The 20,387-nt window shown below is 41.2% G+C and overlaps 1 protein-coding gene across 1 annotated transcript in view; it reads left to right on the top strand.

The window, feature by feature from the left end:
• The window catches only part of Wdr72 (WD repeat domain 72), a 173,945-nt gene that overhangs the window by 27,169 nt on the left and 126,389 nt on the right, over positions 1–20,387 (top strand). Inside the window, exons 3-13 of the mRNA XM_028865236.2 lie at positions 1,671–1,777; positions 5,261–5,339; positions 6,796–6,970; positions 7,740–7,816; positions 8,796–8,915; positions 10,076–10,221; positions 10,621–10,717; positions 13,672–13,813; positions 14,916–15,164; positions 17,406–17,626; positions 20,109–20,304. Of these exons, the coding sequence (XP_028721069.1) occupies positions 1,671–1,777; positions 5,261–5,339; positions 6,796–6,970; positions 7,740–7,816; positions 8,796–8,915; positions 10,076–10,221; positions 10,621–10,717; positions 13,672–13,813; positions 14,916–15,164; positions 17,406–17,626; positions 20,109–20,304 (1,609 nt within the window). The remainder of the gene's footprint in view (positions 1–1,670; positions 1,778–5,260; positions 5,340–6,795; positions 6,971–7,739; positions 7,817–8,795; positions 8,916–10,075; positions 10,222–10,620; positions 10,718–13,671; positions 13,814–14,915; positions 15,165–17,405; positions 17,627–20,108; positions 20,305–20,387) is intronic.

Genomic DNA, 20,387 nt, shown 5'->3' with positions numbered 1-20,387 from the left:
AACACATTGACATTGTAAATAAGCATTTGGTTGATTTTTTTGTGCAGAAAAGTTAATTTTATTATTTTTGAGGGAGTCAAATTAGGTATTTAAAAATTCAGTCCTTTATTTTTAAAAGTAGTTTAAAATTGGCAGCTAAAGTATAATGTGATAGCAAGACAAAGCCACACATACTAAAGGTACCTGAGTAGAAGATACAAGGTTTTTCATCCCTCTCACATGCTCACCCGCCATCTAGTGGGACTTTTATTGCTGTGATAAATAACATGACCAAAACAACTTGGGGGAGAAAAGTGATGATTTGGTTTATACTTCTAGGTAACAGTTCATTACTGAGGAAAGTCAGGAGGCAGGAACTCAGTCAGAGGCCACAGAGGAACGCTGCTTACTGGCTTGCTTCCCATGGCTTGCTACTTGCTTTCTCATATGGCCCAGGTCTAGGGATACACCTAGGGGCAGTTCCAACAACAATGGTCTGGGCCCTACTACCTCAGTCACCAATCAAGGAAATGCCCTTCAGACATGCCTACAGGTCAACCTGATCTATGCAAATTTCAGTTGAGGTTCCTAGGTGACCATATAGGCTTGTGTCCAGTTAACAACTGATGTTGACTCTGACATCATGTCACTCTGGAGTGGTATATTGGGCACATCAGTGGATTTAGAACTCATGCTTACCAACTTCCATGCTTCATATTATAGCTAATTCCTTCTTAGTGCCCCTGGATGGGCATTCTGTGGGCTTTGGCAGATGTATACTGACATATGTTTACAATTGGTCATGTGATACAGGGACAGTTCCTTGTTCTAGAAACACCTTGTGCCCTACAGTCTCCTGTTTTCCCAAACCCTTGATGGACACCAATGTTTTTAAATCCCTAGTTCTGTCTTGTCTCAAATGTCACAGAGTTGGAGTCATACAGTAGTGGACTTTCCACAGAATTGGAGTCATACAGTACTGGGCTTTCCAGGGTTCTTCTTTCCCCTAAGCAATACATACGCATGGGTTTCTACTGTCTGTGCAGTTTAGCTGCTCATTCCTTTTCAGAGTCAGCTGATAGCTAACTGCCTACAGTCCTGTTATTTATGTTCTACTGAAGGGCAGCTTGGTCGTGTTCCCATTTTTAATAATTCTGAGCCAAACTGATACAAATGTGCACAGGTTTTTGTGTGGACACTGCTTTTCAGTTTGTGTGAGAGGATACCAACAAATGTCATTTCTGGATTGAGGACGACCTTCAACGTGTGATCCTCCTGCCTCAGCCAATCAAGTGCTGGAGTTACAGGTGTTCAATACCACACACCTGGCAGAAAATCCTTGTTTCCATCGGCTGGGGTCATCTGGGAAATTTCTGTGCATGAGAAGCACAGGTGCTGACTTATATATTCAGAACTGAAATGTTGAGGAACTGGTCTAATGCTCATCTAAGTTTCATGATGGAGCCCAAACAAGCGAACGCAAAGTTGAGATCAACACATCCCTTCATCTCCAGGTTTCCTAGGTTGTGGATTTTGATGTGTTATGTATTAGCTCCCCTGAAACTTGTGTACATAAAAAAAAAACCTTAGCATAGTTAAAAGGTGTTTATTATTATTATTATTATTATTATTATTATTATTATTATTGGAAGTTTAGAGTTGTTCAAAAACCTCATTTTCAGCATTTTCAGATTTCAGCTAAAGAACTTCTTTTTGGACATTCAGCTTCGGTGACGTGTTTGGCAAGAGCAAGAGACTTCTCCAAACAGCCCTACATCGTGAGTGCAGCTGAGAACGGGTGAGTGATGTCATCATTTAGCTCATCTCCTCCATTACTGTCCTTTGTTAAACGCTAAGAACATGCACTGGGGAGCAGAGGGGAAACGGACCCACGGCCAAAGTGCTTGCTACTCAAATGTGAGTTCCTGTGTGTGCATCTGCCACAGCCATGAACAGAGCTAGAACCCCACAGCGGAGGGGTGCGACAGGAGAGCCTGAGGCATGGACCAGTCAGTCTAGCCAAATTGATGAGCTCCAGATTCCACAGGAGACCATGAGAGAGCAATCTAGACAAACACTCAGTGTCGACCTCTGGCATCCGGGGATTTCACACCTGGTGTAGTAATGAACACCTGTAACTCCAGCACTTGTTAGGCTGAGGCAGGAGAGTCACATGTTGAAGGTCATCCTCAATCCAGGACTGCCATTTGTTGCTATTCTCCCACACAAACTGGAAAGTAGCATCCACACAAAAACCTACACACAGTTGTACCCCCACTCTCCTTGTACACCCACACACACACACACACACACACACACACACACACACGTGTGCACACACAAACGCAAAGATATTGGCAATAAAGTGGAGAGTGATTGAGGAAAATAACCAGTGTGTCCCTCTGTCCTCCACACATATAAAAAAGAAAGCACAAAATAAGGCATTTGAACTAAACTTGAGTAAAATATTAATCTCAATTAAATAATAGGACCAAGCTTTAAAATTAAATTGCAATGATTGTCAGACAATTGGAAAAAAGAATAAGATCAAATAAAACATGGAAGAAAATGAAGTTGGGAAAGATGGCTATAAAAAAATAAGTAATGTAAGTGCTTTTTTCAAAAAAGAAAATGGATGGAAAATATGTGCTAACAAAATGAAGTTGTATGGTAGTATTGGTATTTTATATTAATAAACATACAGAGTTAATACAACATGGTTAATTAAACTTAAAGACGAAAAGTCTTGTTATTGATAGAGAGGATTTCCACTTGTTAAGAGAAATTCTGATTACCAGTTTACCAGTGGATGCAAAGTAGGCAAGTGGCAGAACTCAGAACAGAGATTTGCCAGGACACAGGTCCTAAAGACTGAGTGCATCTCAGAGACGTGCCGAGGCTTGGTGTAGATTTCTGGGTCCTAACCCTACAGATAAGAGTTCAGCATGGGTAACCTAGAGTCCTGTAACTTGCATTTCTAGTACAATCTTAGGCTATCCTTCTAGTCCTACATCCTAGCCACTGTATTTGGAGTCTCCCGTACCACTTGGGGACAGCTGGGGAAGTGTGAGACTCAGATTACTAAGTTGGAAATCTTACATGCGGAGAAACCATTTACTGGCAGAGAACCAATGAGGGAAGAGGGTAGTTCACAAGGCTTGTGAACTCCCTCCACACAGATGGAAACATCTGCAGGCTGGTAGGTATGGATAAGCCCTGATGGAGAAATCATAGCATAAGGGCAGCTATCTAGCTATCTATCTATCTATCTATCCATATATACATGTATACATGTATAGACACATATATACATACATGCCTATACACACACACACACACACACACACACACACACACACACACACGAAGACCCAGGAGTAAATAACACTTAGAAAGAGTAGGAAACAGAAGATAAGAGAGATACAAGAGAGTCCAGATCTGGGGCTGGAGTGATCACTCAGCAGTGAAGAATGTGTCTGCTTTTCCAGATGACTCAAGTTCGGATCCCAGCACTCACATGGCTGCTTACAACTGCCTGGAACTTCAACTCCAGAGGACCTGACATACTGCTCTGGCTTCTATGGGCATTATGCTCACGTGTGCATATGCATTACATGCCCCCCCCACATACGCATAAATAAAAATAAAATAATCTTTAAAAACTGATTACTAGAGATACCAGCTTAAAAATAAACTTAACTTCAAAGCATATCAGCTTACTGAGAGTGTTTAAAAACCATGTATGCCAGTATCCACTAGCATCCACGAGTGAGGCTCACTGGGGTCACTGTTTGAATACCTTCAGATGCTTGTCGGTGTAGGAAAGAGTCGAGACCACAGTGCTAAACTACATGTCTGTGTCATTTTATGCTGTGGGCTGCTTAGAATTCAGTTTCTTTACCTTTGATTTATATATCCTTCATTTCCTCTTAGGTACATTATATAGTTGTTGTATTTCTGGGATATATTCTTTTAATTTCTGTCTTTTCTTTCCACCATTTCCCCACTGTGTGCACACAAATGCATAGGTGTATGTGTTTGTGGACACACAGATTTTCCCTCCTGTTTTGTAGAATTGCATGCTTTTCCAGGTTACCTTTGAAACCCCTCTGGGATGCAGTTAGTTAAAAACAGAAGGAAGACCTGTGAATATTTTCTTCAGATTCTAGGGCACGCCCTCTCTACCTCATATTCAAGGCATTTTGGAATGAACCTCCTTTGTTGTGGAGACCTATGCCCGGAAGGCGGCCGAGGCACCTCCACTCTCTGCCCACTAGATGTCAGTAGTGTGTTCCTAGTGGCAACAAGGTGGTCGCTGGGACATGGTTGATAGTGGGGAACAAAAATCACCCCAGTTTGAGAATCGCTGTTCCCTAGGTCTTTATTAGAAAAACAAACCCCTGAAAATCATCAAATGCATGCAGTATTTAACATCATTAGTCTCAACCATATATTGTTAATTTTTACCTCAACTGCAGCGTTTCCCACAACACCCATGAAGCTTGTTTTTTCTTCTATATAATTGTTTTTGCTTCTGTATTGAAATTTCCCAAACCAAAGACTATTATGCAATTCTGATTTGGCTGTCCTTGATCTCCTGAACAGAAGTCACCCAGGTTTAAACTATCTACCTGGTATATTTCATAGCTTCATCGTACAGACTGTGTCTATGTCTTCAGAGCATGCATTAGAACAGAGTTCTCAAAAATGATGAGGACTTTCCAAATATTGTGTCAAGGTTTGTTTATTTCAGGATTTTGAATCAGAAAAAAAAAAAAAAATCAAAGAAAGAATCTGGATCAATGATAGACTGACAGTGGCCTCTTGGTGGTGCTGTTTATTTTCATGAGAGAGAAAGGGTTGGGGACAGGGAGTATACACACACAGAGATTTGATGTGTTATCCTTCCCAGAATATGTAGTTTAAGCTCATTGAAATAAGTTTTGAATGATGCTGTTTCCGCGGAGAGACCGTCGTACCATCCCTTGTGAAGGCCCACAATGGCTGAATTCCCACAATTTGCTCTTAGCCAGAGTGGCCCTAAAGCAAAGCTTGCAGGCTGTAGGCAGGGCGTCATTACCCAAACAAAATGATAGAGCTACGGTGTGTCAACCCTGCTAATGACCGCAGCAGTTTCTTGCCCAGTAATCTGTAACAAAAAGCCACATGAACGATCAGGTTGCGCCTAAGTGCATCACTAAAGAAAAACTTGGCGGCACAAAAATTATCCCAGCCAATTGTGTGGAAATGGCAGAGAATAACACAGAGTTCTCTGTTCCAGGGAGATGTGCGTGTGGAATGTGAGCAGTGGTCAGTGTGTGGAGAGGGCCACCCTTCCTTACAGGCACACGGCAATCTGTGTAAGTGCACCCCTTCAGAACATTTGAGATGCCCAAACAATAACTTGTACATAGTATTTTCTATCTGAGCACTTAAGATCTTTGGAGAATATTCTTTTCTTGAATTTTCCTTTTTTTGTTTTGTTTTGTTTTCTTCCACGATGGAAAAGTATCACCAATAATCATCTGTTATTTTGGCCTTTCTCTCAGTCTAAAGATATTAGTCAACAACATTTGTTCTTGGTTATTTCATTTCTGTATCTTGTCTTTAAAAACGATTTTCATATTGTTTTACATTTCTTAAGCAACACAAAGTACCCACATGTACACAGGAAGATTCACCTTTAACAATATGCTATGTTATAAAACATGACGCCTTTTCTGGGTCTGGAGAGATGGCTCAGGGGTGAAGAGCATTTGCTACTCTTCCAGAGGACCTGAATTTGGTTCCCAGCATCCAAATCCTGCCTCTAACTCCAGCTCCAGGGGGTGCTAATGTCCTCTACTGGCCTTTGCAGACAGTGCACTCATGGCCACCTACCCCACGCCCCACTGATGCACACGGACAAATTAAAATTGTAAAAATAAAATCTTAGAAAAAAGAAAAGCTTGTGCCACATTTTTCAGTCTTAATCAGTTCTTTTGGTGGATTTCTTGTTTTCTGTTTGTTTTTTTTTTTTTTGTGAAAGAAAAAGAGACCTAGTTATAATTTTTATAATCACTTTCCAATCCAGGGGCTTTCTGTTTCCCTAGTGTTGGAGGTTGAGCCCAGGGTCTCAAACATACCGGACAACTAATTTCCACTGAGCTCTGTCTCAGCCATACTTTGTTTCTTAAGGTAGTTTCTGGATTTTGATGGACAGATTAGGAATAAAGGAGTAATTTCACCACCTCTTTGCTATTGAGAGTATGTTCTCATATTTTCCCCACTGTTTGTGCTGCTGGTGCCTCATATGGTAATAACTCTCACACTCTCCCTTCCTTCTTCTCCTGGACCAGAACCCAGTACAGAGTGCAGGGAATGTAGAATGTATAATCTGCGCTTTAATAGAAAATACTTCCAAAATTTGTTTAGTATAAGATCATCTCCAATCTTCTTTAAATGCTTTCATTTCTTACTAGGTTTTAGCAGTACTTACTGGGGTAGAAAGCCTAGATTGTTACTGTTTAGCGCTAAATAACACTACAGAAATAATGTAACTATCACTGTTTCATGATTTGTAGCATTTCTTTTGAAAGGTCTCCACTCTACTCTGGGGAATGAGATTTCGGGGGTTGGGGCGGGGGTGGTGGTGAAGCAAAGCTGAAAAATCAACATGGCGGGAGTGTGGGGCTCATAAAGAGAATCAGAGGTGTTATCTACTCCAGAGGTTTTGTTGAGTACAGCTGAAAGGAATCCAGAGAAGTCTTTACACAGCTAGAAAAGTGTCAATGCTAGCCATCTTTGAGATGCTGTTCTTGGAATTCCTTCCCATAGTATTACCACTGCTCCTTCCGGATGACTGGCGAAGGCTGGCTGCTGTGCTGTGGGGAATATCGAGACGTCCTCATCCTTGATGCTGGAACTCTGGCTTTCCTGCACACCTTTTCCTCTTCGCAGTCCCCCGACTGGATGAAATGCATGTGCATCGTTCACTCTGTGAGAATTCAAGGTAACCGTGGGCGTCTCAGGACTCTTAAGACTGTGCAGCAGCTGGTTGAGATGCTGTTGAAATTGTCAAGCCAGAGCTGAGAACGCTGCTGGTGTTCACCTCGTCCTGGGGACAGCTCTTGGAGCCGTGACAGGGGAAACCCAGATTCCCTCCACCAGTGGGTCAAGTTATTAGGAAGCCAGCAGGAGGTGAAGACAAGCGAGTGAACGAGAAGCTGTTTCTATGACCGAGAAGCTGTTTCTATGACCCAGTTCTCAGTTCGGCTTACTGAGACGACAGGACGACAGGCATTTGGGTTGATCATTTATTCTTTTTTTCCCTTCCCTCTCCTTCTCCCCTACCCACTCCTTTCCATCCTGTCCCTTCATCCTCCCCTTCTCTCTCTTTTCTTGGCTTTCTTTTTTTTCTTTTTTCTTTTCTTTTTTTTTTTTTTTTTGTGAAGCAGCAGGACACCTTTTCTGGATATACTACTGAAATTCAGATTCTATACCCAGTAATGCTTGAGTAAAGTGGAAGTTGGTTCTACAGTCCCATCTGAAATGGGCTCAGCATCACCAGCATCTGCCACGTGCCATGGCTCTTCTTTTTAGCTGTATTCTGCATGTTCACAGGGAGTTAGAACATGGAATGAAATCATTCCCTTTAATTCAACAAAAATCAAAGCTAAATATATCCTGCCGACCCAGCCCTGTGCAGTCCTTGAGTGACTATGAGGTAATGTGACACCATCGGGGTCCACTGGCTAACAGCTCATATGTTCTTTCCACAGAGGATTCTCTCTTGGTCGTGTCTGTAACTGGTGAGCTCAAAGTATGGGACCTCTCCTCGTCCATCAACAGCGTTCAGGTTGGCTTGGAAACCACTCATTTTTCCATTATTTCAATCACTATTCATTGAAAATTTCAAACTATGAGGGTGATGCATGTTCACAGCTGAAGGCTTATATGATATCTTTCCAAGGGTGGGCATTGAGGCAGGTGAATTGCACCCTTCCAACCATGACTCCATACATAATGTAAATAGATTTATTTACACACACACACACACACACACACACACACACACACACACACACACACAGGGGAGGAGCAGAGAGAGGAAAAGATTGTATTTTTAAATTAAAAATTGATAGCAGACATTATTCCATCCCCTCTGTTAGACTCTTCTAGGATATGGGAGCTATAAACAGACGGATATGTAGGAGGATCATTTTCTTGGGGATGCCTGCATACCCACCTGCTCCCTAGCATTAGACTAGAGTCAAAGTAACAGCAGAAAGGGAACACAGTGTGTGTCTTAGGATGCACCACACAGTCTGTGGCAATTTCCTCATCGAGGAGCCTAGAGATCGTGTTGCTTGTCATTCTTGCCGTTCTTCAGAAACCCGTGCCCAGCACTATCAGAAGCTTGCCCCAGGCTTGTTGCCCTGCGTGGGCTAGGCTTGTGTCTCATTAAAGCATCTCTTGTCTTATTTACTTCTGGTCTTAGTAATCAAGACACTACAGGGTTGGTTTGTTGCTGTTTTGATTTTTACCATTTTTATGCCCCTCCCCTTTCTGCCCGCCTGAAAGCTGGCAGAAACTTTATCTTTTCAACGCTTATCATGGTTCCTTGTAGAATGGTATTTGGTTGACTATCAATAAAATAAGTCCTTGAATCTTGCCAAGTAACGTTTAGACCAAAACACTGGAAAGGAACCTTGGATTCTTTTCCCTGTAGAATGGCAGGAAGGACCAGTGTCAAGCATATGAGAAGGACTATGTCTTCTGTTTATGTGTACATTTCCTGGAATTTGTATTTAAATGTTTTTTTTTTCCTTTTAAAGGAAAAGCAAGATGTCTATGAAAAAGAATCGAAGTTTCTTGACTCCTTGAACTGTCAGACAATACGGTTTTGTACATACACAGAAAGGCTCCTGTTGGTGGTATTTTCTAAGTGTTGGAAGGTATTAAAAGTACCGGTGATGTACAAATGAAACGGTTTTCTTGTTGAGTCAAAAAATGATAATACAATTTAAATACTGAAGAAGAAAAAAAACCTCCTTAACACAATCATGTTAAGACATGGAATGGTTAGCCTTCCCTGCCTGTCTTATTGTCTTATTGTTATGTGGTCCATCATTTTGCTCCCAAAGATACTGTATGTGGACCAACAAATTCTAGTTTTATCAACAATAAATTATAGTAATGATGAAAATAATTTCTGGGGACAGGAGAGGTGGCTTAATGATTAAGAGCACCAGTTGCTCTTGCAGAGGATGGGTTCTGTTCCTGAAGCCCATATGGTGGCTCACAAACGCCTGTGACTCCCTGTCTAAGGGATGTGATGTTCTCTTTGGCCTCTTTAGGAACTTATGTATGTGATGCATACATGCAGACAAACATACACATAAAATAAAAACAAATTATTAAAAAAGGAAATGAATTTTCATGTTATTTTCAAAAGCGATGTATTTTACTTTTAGAAAGCTAATACTTGCCACTTACATAGATAGATCTTATTTCTGGTTGTTGTTTTTTTCTGTTGTACTACTGCTATATTTTTAGGGAGTATTCTTTTTCTTCTTTAGAATATAGTCAATGATCTCTCCAAGAGTAAAGAAAAGCTAAATTATCATCCAATGGCATCCTTAGTTACATTGTTTCCCATAACTGCTAACAGAAGTCTATCTGACTTGTGCCATAATGATATATTTTTGCTAAAGATTTAAAGTATGCAAACTAACTAAGGATTTCTGCTACACAAACATTTTATGTATAAGGAATTTTTAAGTGCTATACTGGGAGTACTCATATGGAGAGAATAAAACTATTTAAAAATGTAGGATTTGGGCTTCTATGCTTAACAGGACATGATAGAACAAGCCAGCCAAATAACTTTATCCACTGCCACCTACCTTAGGAGAAATGGGAAAGAATAGTTCTGAGTGAATACTAGTAAATCACAAAACATTATCTTAAGCCATGAACACAGTATGCTTGCTTTTAATGTTTAATAGGCTGTAGCGTTAAGTCTATCGTAGTCTTGATAAGCATAATTATTGCTAATCCTCCTGGCAGACTCTATTTCCAGGCTTTATTAATGTGCCTCTGCCATGCCCTGCAGGTTTATGACTATTGTGACTTTTCCCTTCTGTGGACTGAAGTCAGTAGAGACGGGCAGCTCTTTGCTGGTGGAGAGGTGCTTGCAGCTCACAGGGTCCTTGTTTGGACAGAAGATGGTCACAGTCACATCTATCAGCTGCTGAACAGGTGGGCTCAGATGGGAGCGGCGTTCAGAACATTCAGGTAGAAAATGAACTTGGGGAGGTTTATTATGGAAAAGCCTCTGCATGCAGCCCCTGATCAAAACCCAGAACAAAACAACTTTGGCACTGGAAGATTTACTCCGGGCTTGCGAGGCCTCTGCCTTTGTACTGCACAGCAGGGGTTGAAGGCATGAGATTAGCCATGTAGAACTTGTACAGCTGGTGCGGGGCTTTCAAAAAGTCACTCGTCATTATTAACCCAACAATTTCTAACTAGAGTGGAGAAACTCGAATGGTGCCATCCGGCTTTTGAAAGTGGAAGGGGGGTGGTGGTGGTGGTGGTGGTGGGAGCAAATAAAGGACCCTAAGTTTCTAAATTTTGTTTCCAATTTTCCCTACGCAGTGGGCTTTCCAAATGCACATGCCCCGCTGATGGAGGAGTCCTTAAGGAGACCATCTACCCTCACTTACTGTGCTCCACTTCTGTGGAGAAAAATAAGGTAAGAGAAGAAAAGCGGCCTCAAGCCTGCTTCTTGCTTTGTAATAGACCCAGGCTTGCAAAAATGAAACCAAAGCATCAGATCAAGTTGTTAATGAGAAAATCACCTTCGAGTGTTAACAGCTACTGAGGAGAAAATGTCACCCTTAAGAACTGTTGGTTAATAAAACAATGCCTATTCATTATAGGGAAGTTACTAGTGTGGGAGAAAATAAAGAAGATAGAAAAATTCTGATTTTGCCACCTTAAATATCAACTGTTTGCCTACTGTAGCTAGGAATGTTTCAGTTGTTGATAAGTTGTAAGAATTGGTACGATTAACACTTACTTCTCCTTTACCTAGATGCACCAGTTATTGGAATTTTAGTGTGTGGATTCTCTTATACACAAGTACACACATCCCAGGTTTTTCTTTTGCTCTGTTCCATTCTTAACATTTTGATATACCTACACCAATTCTCAAACTTTATGAAAGGGTTTTGATACTTAAAAAACAAACAAACAAACTTGACTATCCATCAAGGTCATTTTCACACGTACTTATGGATTCTTGTGAGTAAATTCCTTCTTCAAACGAGTGTGATTAAGGTAATGAAGGTTGCTGGCAGAACGTGGAGACTATAATTGTGAGCTTCCTACCTGGCTGAACTATACCTTTGACAGCTGACCACATCTGAAATCTAAGCAGCTGTTTTATTCCAGGGATCTTTTTCAAAATTAATTTTAACCCGTAGAATCAGTCATCAATTAATTGTCCAAAAAGGTACTTTATGAAGAGGAAGACTTTTATTTTAGTGACATTTCCACATGAAAGTGTGCAACTATGTCCAGGATGATGATTTGCTTAACGAGGCAGCAGAGCTCTTGGAAGCCCCACAGTCAGGATGTCCTTTTAATGTTTTGTTGCTAAAGTGTGGTTAAAAATCTCTCAGCCCAAACTGGGAGCTCCAGGTGCTGCTGGGGCAGTTAAAACAAAACAATGAAAAACCTCAGAATTACAGCATGCATCAGGGGACATCTCCAAAATCCTTCAGGGGCAGCAGCGAAGCCTTGTCACAAAGCAGTGTTGCAGCCCACTCAGAAAGGCATTTCATTCTTTTGTAGGATCTGCTGCTTTCCTCCCTTTGGCTCCAGTGTGAATTTTTACCAACATGGTTTTCCACAGAAACCTAATGCCACTCATGGATTTCTACCCAAACAAGCAAATATCAAAGCTATATATAGCCACTGTTTTAAAATTGCGAAGTTGGGGATGGAGAAATGGCTTATTAGTTAAGAGCATCGGCAGCTCTTCTAGAGGACCTGGGTCAGTTCTCTGCACCCACATGGTGGTTCATAACTATCTGTAACTCCAGTTCTGGGGGGCCTGTTCTTCTGGTCCACAGGCACTATACACACATGGTGCACAGATATATATGAAGATAAACACTCAAACACAAAAAATAAAATAAATTTTAAATGGAAAGTTACCTAGCTTTGTCTCTCTGAGTATGAACCCGTAAACAGATGGGTCTTTTGCCAATGAGTCTTCCTTAGATAGCCATGATTCTCTGCTCCTGACCCCATATTTTAAGTCCCCCTAGAAGCTAGGGGACTATAAATAGAATAGTCTAATTTGGGGAATTTGATCACAGTAAGTCTAGAAAAGAACATTCTGTAACCATATGACATCGGCCATGGTCAACATTTGGAGCCCTATCATGAAGTTACATCTGTTTTGGCCTTTTTGAGGGTTCCCATTGGTTCTCACTGTGAACCTATCTGCTGATTGGGTTCTATGTCTCCTGGAGGGGACCCTGGCACTCTGCAAATCTCAGCTGACATGGAAGAAAGCTGCAGGTCCGAGGTGGGCATGTGTGTACAAACTAAGAATGATGATGATGGTGATAGCTAACATGTGTTGAAATGTTATCATTTATCAGCATATAAAACACCTCATGCCTTCAGCTGCCGCCAGGAGGCCATTTCGAAACTGACATTTGGAGGGATGAAGTCCAAGGTTTTAAACATGGGTGATTTAATTTTACAATGGGTCTGATGAGTCCTTAGAACCAGGAAAAGGACCTCAAGGACTGCATGAATGAATATATCTGTATATTCTCATGCTGATGTAACTGACTAGTAGATCTGAAGCAACTGAGAAAGACTGTTGACCTTCGGTGAGCAGTCATCACCACGAACACACAGGATCCTGATTCCAAGTTCTGAGACTAAGACAGCCCACTGCTGTCTCCATCATCATGGTTAACCTAAGCCCTTTTCTCTTGTTTTCTTCATATATTCCATAACAACACAGAACAGCACAAAGTCAGCATGTGGAAGAGACTTTCTTTTATCTACACATGTATATGTAGCACGAATCTTAACAGGTCTTATTAATAACATCAAACCTGAAGCCAGGTATTGGGGTGAATGCTGGAAGATCAGAGAAGCAGAACAAGCCACAGCTACCTCACCTCACCAGTTCCTCAGCCGATCCTGTTTCCTCAGACTGGATGCCTCTCAGCTGAACTATGCTGCTCAAAAACCTAAAAGCTTAACCAGCTCTAGTTCCTCGTCCTCACACCTTAAATACCTTTATGCCTCCTGCCATTACTTCTTGGGATTAAAGGCGAGTGTCACCATGCCTGGCTGTTTCCAGTGTGGCCTTGAACTCACAGAGATCCAGGCAGATCTCTGTCTCTGGAATGCTAGGATTAAAGGTGTGTGTGCCACCATTTTCTGGCCTCTATATCTAGTGGCTGTTCTGTTCTCTGACCCCAGATAAGTTTATTAGGGTGCACAATATTTTGGGGAACACAATATCACCACATGTATAGCCCTTACTGGTAATGCCTTCATGAAGGGACACACACACACACACACACACACACACACACACACAGTATACCCCAGGTTAGACATTTGTGTCAACTCTCTGAAGCTTAGCCAGTGATCTCATGCTTTCTTTTACAGGGCCTGCATTTCGTCATGGGCTACATGAATGAACGGAAGGAGCCTTTTTACAAGGTACTATTCTCTGGAGAAGTCTCAGGAAGAATTACACTGTGGCATATCCCAGATGTCCCCATATCTAAGTTTGATGGCTCTCCTAGAGGTAAGATAGTTTTGGGTCCTTCCCGCCCCCTGCAATACAGTGTCTCATTAGGTAGACTAGGCTGGCCTTGAACTCAAACTCATAGAGATCTTCCTGCTTCCTCCTCCCAAGTACTGGAATTAAGGCTGTGCCCCATATGCCCAGCTTGCCACTTTCCATTTCTTTCTTTATTTTTAATTTTGTGCATATGTCTGTTGTGAGTGTGTGCACATGAGTTGCAGGTTACCACAGAAGCCAGTGGTTTCTGATCCCCTCTGGAGTTGTGTTAGAGGTAGTTGTGAGCTACCTGATGTGGGTGCTGTGGATTGAACTTGGGTCTTCTGGCTGAGCAATACATGCTCTTAACTGCAGATCCATTTCTCTAGCCCCCACAGTTTCAGATTCTGATCTTGTTATCTGAAAACTAATTTGTGATTAATTCAGAAACCTTAGCATGGAGTCATGTGGGACTACAAACAAGAACAGTGAAGAGTCTTCACAGACCCTTGTCCTCCGTTAGATACTGTGGTAATTAAAGACTGCTGACCTGACAAGGTTGAGAGTCACCTAGGAGACACACCTCTGAGCATGTCTGTGAAGAGTCTCCAGACCAGGTCATCTAAGGTGGGAGGAAGGACCTCAGATGCGGGCAGCACCGTCCTGTAGGCTGGAGTCCTGAACTGAATTAAAGGGACAGAGCAAGCTGAGCACCACATTCCTCTCTCTCTTTGTTCCCTAAGTACAGCTGCAATGTGAGCACTGCCTGGAGCTCCCATAGCAGTGACTTCCCCACCATGGTGGACTGTGCTCTTGAACTCTGAGCTAAAAATAAACCCTTCCTTCTTTACGGTTCTCTTGTGAGACATTCTGTCAAGTGACTGGGGGTGTAATACCGACAGAAAAACAGATATAATTTAAGTTTGTGGATCTAATACACAAATATAACCAACATAATTCAAACGACCTTCAGTTGAGGATCCCAAGAGATATTGACCAGTGTTCTGAATGTAACTGAGCCTTTCTACTGGGTTCAGACTTCTGAAAAGGTGACATCATTACCATATTTTTCACATCTATTCTGAATAAATACACCAAGTTTTCTGTTCGCATGTGCTCCTTTCAGAAATACCAATAACCACCACCTGGACTCTTCAGGACAATTTTGATAAGCATCAAACCGTGTCACAGAGCATTGCAGACCATTTCTCTGGGTCCAGAGATGAGATGGGGATGACAGCAACCATCACCTCATCAGAGTACATTCCAAATCTTGATAAACTCATCTGTGGCTGTGAGGACGGGACTATTTTCATCACTAAGGCTCTGAATGCTGCCAAAGCAGGACTTCTAGAAGGGGACTCTTTATTGAAAGGTGACTGAATTTTCCTTTGCCTTATTTACTTAATTTATCTAATCTTCTACAAGCTATACAAAAATGATTCAGAGGCCTCAGGCCTTTGGTGGCATTTGCAGATAAATTTGTGCATAATTTAATACTAAATTAAGCATGCACATAGGCTTGTGAAGACTCAAGCAGAGAGTGGTACTGTCCCTGCAGAGAATTGTATTCCCACTTGAAAGGCCACTGTACATAGTAGTTTCATTATATTTCCTGAAATCGTATGTGTATGTGTGCATATGCAAGCACACACACACACACACACACACACATACACACACATACACACATAGCAACACCAACACACTGCGTGCAGTGTTTTAATTATATTACCAAAATAGATGCCATGCTGAGTTATTATTAAATAAATATTAATAAAATATTTTTGGTGCTCATCTTTCATGAGCTCATTTTAAATGACAAATAAGAATCAAAATTTAGGTTGAAAACCTTTCTGTTAATTGATGCTTAAATTTTCCAGCCTTTAGCTACTATGAAAGATTTGGAATTGATTATCCTTGAATCAATATTAGTTTGTGATTTTGATTTTGAAAATTAAGCTATCTGGATGGCTCCATAAAGAACTTATCTCAGAATATACATGAATACCCAATAATAACCTGTGAAATTGCAAATATTCCCCCAAATATTAATCAGCTTTTACATTTTTAAAACATTTAGATCTTTACCAATGAGGAATAAAATGATATCTTTCTATATTTATTTTTATTTCCTTGTAATGAAGTTTGTGTTCTTATTCATCTCTGTGCATTATGACAACTGATACCCACTAAACAAATGTTATTATACAATGAGTTGTCATATATGGGGAGGGAAGATAAGAGGGAATGGAGATTTTAGGATATACATTAAAAAAAAATAATAATAATAAATGCCTGTGGCTCCCCCCCCGCCTTTTCCTATTTGAGAGGTTCAGCTTAGGGCATCATGCATTCTAGATCAGCATTCTACTGTGGGATCCTGCAAATGAACTTCCTTATTCTTTCCCTGCAGTGGTGGGGAGCAAATCTTACACATCCTATGTTTTGTTGTTGTTGTTTTGTTTTTATACAGTTTTCAATTAAAGCATCCTTATCTAGTTCCCATTCTTTCACCACACTTTGTGAGAGACCTGTAGTTGACAACAGTGGGGTAAACAGCAGTGATGCCAGAAGTGATAACAAGTAGGTAAACAGCTGCCATTAAAAGTCAGAGAAAATGGTGGACAGTAAACATTTTAATCTAGGCCGATTTATCCTAATATCAAGAAAATAAACAGAAGCCTTGACTGACAGCTTCTGAACTAACATTCATTACAGCTTGCTAAGGCCAGAATATGAAGCAGAACAAAATAACAGGTTTTTGAGAAGATTCCATTTCAGTTCGGATAAAGGGAGTGGCAAATGGCCTTCTCAAGTTTGGAGAATGTGGATATCAGTGAAAGGAGTGGCAGGGGCTAGCAGCAAGGGAAGCAGCCTAGCAGCAAGGGAAGCAGCCTAGCAGCAAGGGAAGCAGCCTAGCAGCAGGCCTGAATTCTAGTTTACATCTGGTTTGAAAGCCACTTGCCCACATGTCCATGTGCTCTCCAGGCATTGTGCTGAGAATATATTCATTTCATCCAACAGTCTGTCCAAAGTGAGGGTGGTCATTACTCGTATCTTGAAGAGGTGGGTAGACTCTGTGAGTCAGAAGAAAGGATCAGATGTCCACATCTGTGGCAGCAGAGGTAGGAAGTGACTGACTCCCAGATAAAGGGAAGATTCTGTCAGCAGCAAACCTTACACATTGTGCGTAGCTTTTGACAGAAGGAATTGGATGACCTATTTGAGCCTGGGATACTTTATCTGTAAGCAACGAAGAAGTAGAAGTTGATAATTTCAAAAACCTTTTGTAGCAAAACATTCTTTGACATTTGCTTTTCTTTTCTGTTAGGTTTAACTTGGCTGCTCATGTGAAGAGGGAGTCAGTGACTAGGCCCTTCATGTTATAGCATGTCAACAGCCATCAGCAAACAGGAGATTTGAATAACCAAGCTTCCCGCCTCATTCAAAGCTTGGTCTAGCTTCAGAGGAGGCCTTTTGCTTTTTGAAATGGCTGCTGAATAGAATAGTTTCCTTAGCCAACTGTGTGCATATGTTAAAAATGTGTGAAACAAAAATCTTAGAATTACCTTTAAAATAATTTTGTGCTACTTGGTGTCTGACCACTTTCCAGATTCCCCCTGTCATACACTTCTCAGAGGCCATCACCAGAGCGTGACTTCATTACTTTACCCTCACGGGCTTGCTTCAAAATTAGATGAAAGTTGGCTGGTATCTGGGGATCAAGGCTCCTGTGTGATCCTGTGGGATATTTTTAGGGAAGAAATTCTGCACACATTCTTTTTGGAAGCTGGTCCAGTAACAAGACTTTTGATGTCACCAGAGAACTTGAAAGTAAGTGAACATAAAAAGTAAAACATAACACAGCTGTGTGGTGGTGGCACAGGCCTTTAATCCCAGCACTTGGGAGGCAGAGGCAGGTAAAGCTCTGTGAGTTCAAGGCCAGCCTGGTCTATAGAGCGAGTTCCAGGACAGTCTCCAAAGCTACACAGAGAAACCCTGTCTCGAAAAACCAAAAAAAAAAAAAAAAAAAAAAAAGAAAAAGAAAAAGAAAAGAAAAAAAAAGAAAAAAAAGAAAAAAGAAAGTAAAATATAACACATAATTTAAAAAGCAAACAATAAAACCCTATATTCCCACTTTAGAAACACAAACTGTGTTTATGCCCAGCTTTTTAGAAACACAGTGTTTCTAAAGTAAACATTGGGTCAATTAAAGCTTTATAAAATCCTCTTAATGACACATTAAATTTTGTTTTCTCCCTAGTTCTGTCTTAATCTTTAGTATGGAATTTTAAAATAAATTCAAAGATTATACAAAAACAAGTCAAAGAATGTAGAAATCTATAAATTAAAGTTTAGCTTTGATTTCCTTAACAAATACTGGGTGAACATTTGATAAATATTGAATTTATGAGCATCAATCTACCCTGATGGGGAAAACAAAATAATGATAGTGCTTATCTTCTCATGAGACAACAACTTAAATGCAGCTAACAAAAGAACTGGGGTCTTTGTTAAAATGTGAACTAGATTTCGAGAAAAAAAAAAGCCTGTGGCAATATAGATAAGGTGTTTGAGTTAGATTGACTTATAAAATTATGTCCATATAGTTTAAATGTGGAGAAATTGACACTGCATTTGGTGATAAGATATATTTCTTGATCACAAAGTATTAAACTAAACAGTGAAATGCTGTTCCAGAAACTTCCATGTTGACAATTGGAATACTGTGGAATATATTATATTTTATTCCTGAGTGTCTCTCCCTTTCAATCCTTTTTTCTGCTCCACGACAGAAGTCCAAGTCTGTCTCACCCCTGTGAGCAGTGGGCCTCAGTATGGGTTCAATAGAAATTAAACTATGAATTCAGAAATATTGTTTCTGCCTCCAAAAGTATGCTATTCTGCAGTTCTCCCTCTCTTTTCCTATGAATTATTTTATCTTCTAGCTTTCAAATGTTTAGAAAGCAGGGTTGGATCAACTTGGTGTGGGTCATCTAACCTGTGATCACTCATGACCATTCGATTTATATTTTTGTGTTTATGTGTGTGTTTATATGTATGTGGGGTGTATGTATGTTGTGTATGTGCACACATATGTGCCTGTATGTCTATGCATGCATGTCTGTGTGTGTATCTGTGTCTGTTTGCATGTCTCTGTATGTCTGTGTTTGTATCTGTGTGTGTTTCTCTCTCTCTCTCTCTCTCTCTCTCTCTCTCTCTCTCTCTCTCTCTCTCTCTCTGTGTGTGTGTGTGTGTGTGTGTGTGTGTGTGTGTTTCTGGATCACATGGAGCTTCACATTCTAGAAGCTGCGGAGTATACCTGTTCTCCACAAGGTAGGATGTCTGGGAGCTATGACATCTGACCCATTCTAAAGTCTAGCCTCCATCTTTATCACATCTGTCATTTTGTGATTTTATTTTTCTGCTCAGTATTCCTTTAGTCTCCTTAAAATTGGCAGTGGGGAGGGACATGCTGTCCAATGCCCACACAGCGATTAGCCATCAGCACTGGAGCTGTTGTTCTGGATGGGTTAGCAGCCCCTATGTGGTGCTAAGGATTGAGTTCAGGGCTGTGTGCCTGCTAGGCAAGTGTCCTTCACTACTACATCCCAGCTCACTTATTAACTTTGTTTAATTGTTTCATTTTATCAGTTAGTTTCCCAGGTTGGGTGGTGAAGGTGACCACTGATGACTTTGACAAATGTCTCCAGGACTGCTGTCCTGCAAAGTTCCTTGTGTCCTTGCATTTTTGAAGGAGCACATTCAGCAGGAGCCATCTAAAGCTGCCCTGTTTTAGATAGTGTCTACACTAGGTTTCCTGTTTGGATTAGAATCTGTGGAGTTCTGGGAACCGAACCAAATCACATTCTGAGGCTTTAAGTGGAAAGTCTCAGCTCTCGATACCCTTGGGCCTAAGTTCGTGTCCACAAATAGCTTCTTTTTGTGGTGACAAATGAGTTCTGGGGTTTATTGTGTTCTGCCCGGTTTCCGACATCAGCATTGCTGCCGGCATCTGCTGAGTGATGGGAACCCTTCACTATCTTCTGAGAGGATCTGGCTGTGCTCTGTCCCTTTCACTCCTGTCTCCTGACCTTCCTGGTGGGTTGGTGAGTTTAAACTCTGCCCTGTCTACAGCTGATTCATGAGTGCCCCCTGAAGAAGTTCTGTTTAATGGAGAAATGCACTTTTGGAAATAGCTGCAACAGAATAGTGTGTGTGTGTGTGTGTGTGTGAGAGAGAGAGGGGGGGGGGGAGTTCTCTCATCAGGTAGCATATGGCTTTTCACTTACGTAAGCCTGTTGTTCTTCTTCAGGTTAGTGACGGTCAGATACTCTGCTGTGTGTGTGGCGACCACTCTGTGGCTCTCCTTCACCTGGAAGGGAGACAGTGCCTCCTGCGTGCCCGGAAGCACCTCTTTCCTGTGAGAACCATCAGATGGCACCCAGTGGAGAACTTTCTAATTGTTGGTTGTGCAGACGACTCTGTTTACATCTGGGAAATTGAAACAGGTAATCAGAAAGGTTAACCCTGGTTATCCTTTATCTGTCTGTCGGTGGGCAAGCATTTGTCCAGGTGGAAAGTTCCATAAGTC

Source organism: Peromyscus leucopus, chromosome 14, assembly GCF_004664715.2.
Source record: "Peromyscus leucopus breed LL Stock chromosome 14, UCI_PerLeu_2.1, whole genome shotgun sequence".
Lineage (NCBI taxonomy): Eukaryota > Metazoa > Chordata > Mammalia > Rodentia > Cricetidae > Peromyscus > Peromyscus leucopus.
This window is presented reverse-complemented; position numbering and strand designations above follow the sequence as displayed.